We start from the raw sequence: 2,734 nt of genomic DNA, 5'->3' as shown, positions 1-2,734 counted from the left end.
GAAATAGGGGGGAAATGGGGCAGGAAGGAGGGGGAGGAAATGGGGGTAAATGGGGAGGAAAGAAGGGAAGGAAATGGGGAGGAAATGGGGGGGAAATGGGGAGGAAATAGGGGAGGAAGTGGGGAGGAAATGGGGAGGAAATGGGGGGGAAATAGGGAGGAAATGGGGAGGAAGTGGGGGAAGGAAGGAAAGGAAAGAAGTAAATTGCACTGAGCCCCATTTTAGCAGCTCAAAACGACCCTTTTCACCCTCTTTTCCCCCCATTTTCCCCCCCCAATGACCCTTTTATCCCCCCCACCCCATATTTATGGGGTGACTTTATGGGATCCCGAACCTGACGCTGACTGTGTCCCCATTGATCCACATCCACGATCCCTCCGTCTCCTCGTCTGTCAGCCCCAACCAATACGTGTTGCTGCCGTTGATGTTGTTCTTCAGAAAGCCCTAAAAATGATTAAAATTCATTAAAACACCCCAAAAAAACCCACTTGTTGTCGAAAAAGGGCCCAAAAATGCCCTAAAAAATGAGGATTTCGGGGGTTTGGGGACGTTTTTCGAGGCCCGAGTGTCAAAATTGCCCTAAAAAATGAGGATTTGGGGTTTTTTGGGGGGTTTTGGGGGGGCCTATTGTCAAAAAAGAGTCCAAAATTGCCCTAAAAAATGAGGATTTTGGAGTTTTTTGGGGGGTTTTTGGAGGCCCAAGTGTCAAAATTGCCCTAAAAATTGAGGATTTGGGGTTTTTTGGAGGTTTTTGGAGGCCCAAGTGTCAAAATTGCCCTAAAAAATGAGGATTTGGGGGTTTTTGGGTGTTTTTTCGAGGCCTTTTGTCAAAAAAAGAGACAAAAATTGCCCTAAAAGAGTCAAAATTGCCCTAAAAAAATGAGGATTTCTGGATTTTGGGGGGGTTTTGGAGGCCCAAGTGTCAAAATTGCCCTTAAAAATGAGGATTTCGGGTTTTTGGGGGGTTTTTGGGGGGCCTATTGTCAAAAAAGAGTCCAAAATTGCCCTAAAAAATGAGGATTTCGGGTTTTTTTGGGGGGGGTTTCGGGGACTTTTTGTCAAAAAAAGAGTCAAAAATTGCCCTAAAAGAGTCAAAATTGCCCTAAAAAATGAGGATTTTGGGGGTTTTGGGGGTTTTTGGAGCCCCAAGTGTCAAAATTGCCCTAAAAAATGAGGATTTGGGGTTTTTTGGGTGGTTTTTCGAGGCCTTTTGTCAAGAAAAAAGACAAAAATTGCCCTAAAAGAGTCAAAATTGCCCTAAAAAATGAGGATTTCGGGGGTTTTTTGGGTGGTTTTTCGAGGCCTTTTGTCAAGAAAAGAGAGAAAAATTGCCCTAAAATAGTCAAAATTGCCCTAAAAAATGAGGATTTCGGGGTTTTTTGGGTGGTTTTTCGAGGCCTTTTGTCAAAAAAAGAGTCCAAAATTGCCCTAAAAGAGTCAAAATTGCCCTAAAAAATGAGGATTCATGGGGTTTTGGGGGGTTTTTGGAGGTCCAAGTGTCAAAATTGCCCTAAAAAATGAGGATTTCAGGTTTTTGGGTGGTTTTTTGGGGGGCCTATTGTCAAAAAAGAGTCCAAAATTGCCCTAAAAAATGAGGATTTCTGTTTTTTTGGGGGTTTTTGGAGGCCCAAGTGTCAAAATTGCCCTAAAAATGAGGATATGGGGGGGTTTTGGGGGGGGTTTGGGAGGCCTATTTTCAAAAGAGTCCAAAATTGCCCTAAAAAATGAGGATTTTGGAGTTTTTTGGGGGGTTTTTGGAGACCCAAGTGTCAAAATTGCCCTAAAAATGAGGATTTCGGGTTTTTGGGGGGACCTGTTGTCGAAAAAGAGTCCAAAAATGCCCTAAAAAATGAGGATTTCGGGGGTTTGGGGACATTTTTCGAGGTTCGAGTGTCAAAATTGCCCTTAAAAATGAGGATTTCGGGTTTTTTGGGGGTTTTTTGGAGGCCCAAGTGTCAAAATTGCCCTAAAAAATGAAGATCTGGCAGGTTTCTGGGGGGTTTTTTGGGGTCCAAGTGTCAAAATTGCCCTAAAAAAATGAAGATTTTGGGGTTTTTTGGGGGTTTTGGGTGACCAACCTGTTCCTGATCCGAGTTGACGATGACCAAATGAGCCCCTTGATCCTCGCAAACCTCCTTCGCATCCTCCCAGTTCATCTTCTCAACGGAGAAGGAATAACAGCTCCCTTCAAAGACCTTCCAACCCGCCAAGCATTTCTTATCGGGTAGAACTCTACAGATCCGGGCTGAAAAGAGCAGAAAATCACCCCAAAAATCACCCCAAAAATCAGTATTTTCTCAGTCTTTTGGGGTCTTTTATGTACTAAGACCATCCCAATGTGGTTCTACCTGCCATATCTTGAAGCTCTCTGTAATATCCTCGCATCCCAACCTTCAACTTGGTCTGATCGCGATGTGAATCCGACAGCTCCTGGAGCACTGGGGGGGTAGAAAAGGGTCAATTTTCCTTCCTGATATGCCATAATTGGGGTTAATTGGATCTCAGGGCCATTAATGGACGGAGAACGAAGGGTTGGCCAACTACACGTTGGGTTCTATGGATCTTCAGCTCCTTATCAAGGCCATCAATGGGGTTAGGGTTAGGGTTAGGGTCAAAGAGTGAAGGGTTGGGTCAGATTTCCTTCTTTCCATCCCATAATTGAAGTTAATTGGATCTCAGGGCCATTAATGGACAGAGAACGAAGGGTTGGCCAACTACATGTTGGGTTCTATGG

General features: G+C 44.3%; 1 protein-coding gene across 2 annotated transcripts in view; it reads right to left on the bottom strand.

The window, feature by feature from the left end:
- Positions 1-317: 317 nt before the first annotated feature.
- LOC107307528 (C-type lectin domain family 17, member A-like) overlaps positions 318-2,734 on the bottom strand; it is a 32,778-nt gene continuing 30,361 nt past the window's right edge. For both annotated transcript variants that reach the window (XM_015851035.2, XM_032441837.1), the window contains exons 7-9: positions 2,349-2,438; positions 2,079-2,245; positions 318-444 (exon numbers count right to left, since the gene is read on the bottom strand). In XM_015851035.2, the coding sequence (XP_015706521.1) occupies positions 319-444; positions 2,079-2,245; positions 2,349-2,438 (383 nt within the window). In that variant the 3' untranslated portion in view covers position 318. The remainder of the gene's footprint in view (positions 445-2,078; positions 2,246-2,348; positions 2,439-2,734) is intronic.

This window comes from Coturnix japonica, unplaced genomic scaffold (assembly GCF_001577835.2).
Source record: "Coturnix japonica isolate 7356 unplaced genomic scaffold, Coturnix japonica 2.1 chrUnrandom653, whole genome shotgun sequence".
Taxonomy (NCBI): Eukaryota; Metazoa; Chordata; class Aves; order Galliformes; family Phasianidae; genus Coturnix; species Coturnix japonica.
This window is presented reverse-complemented; position numbering and strand designations above follow the sequence as displayed.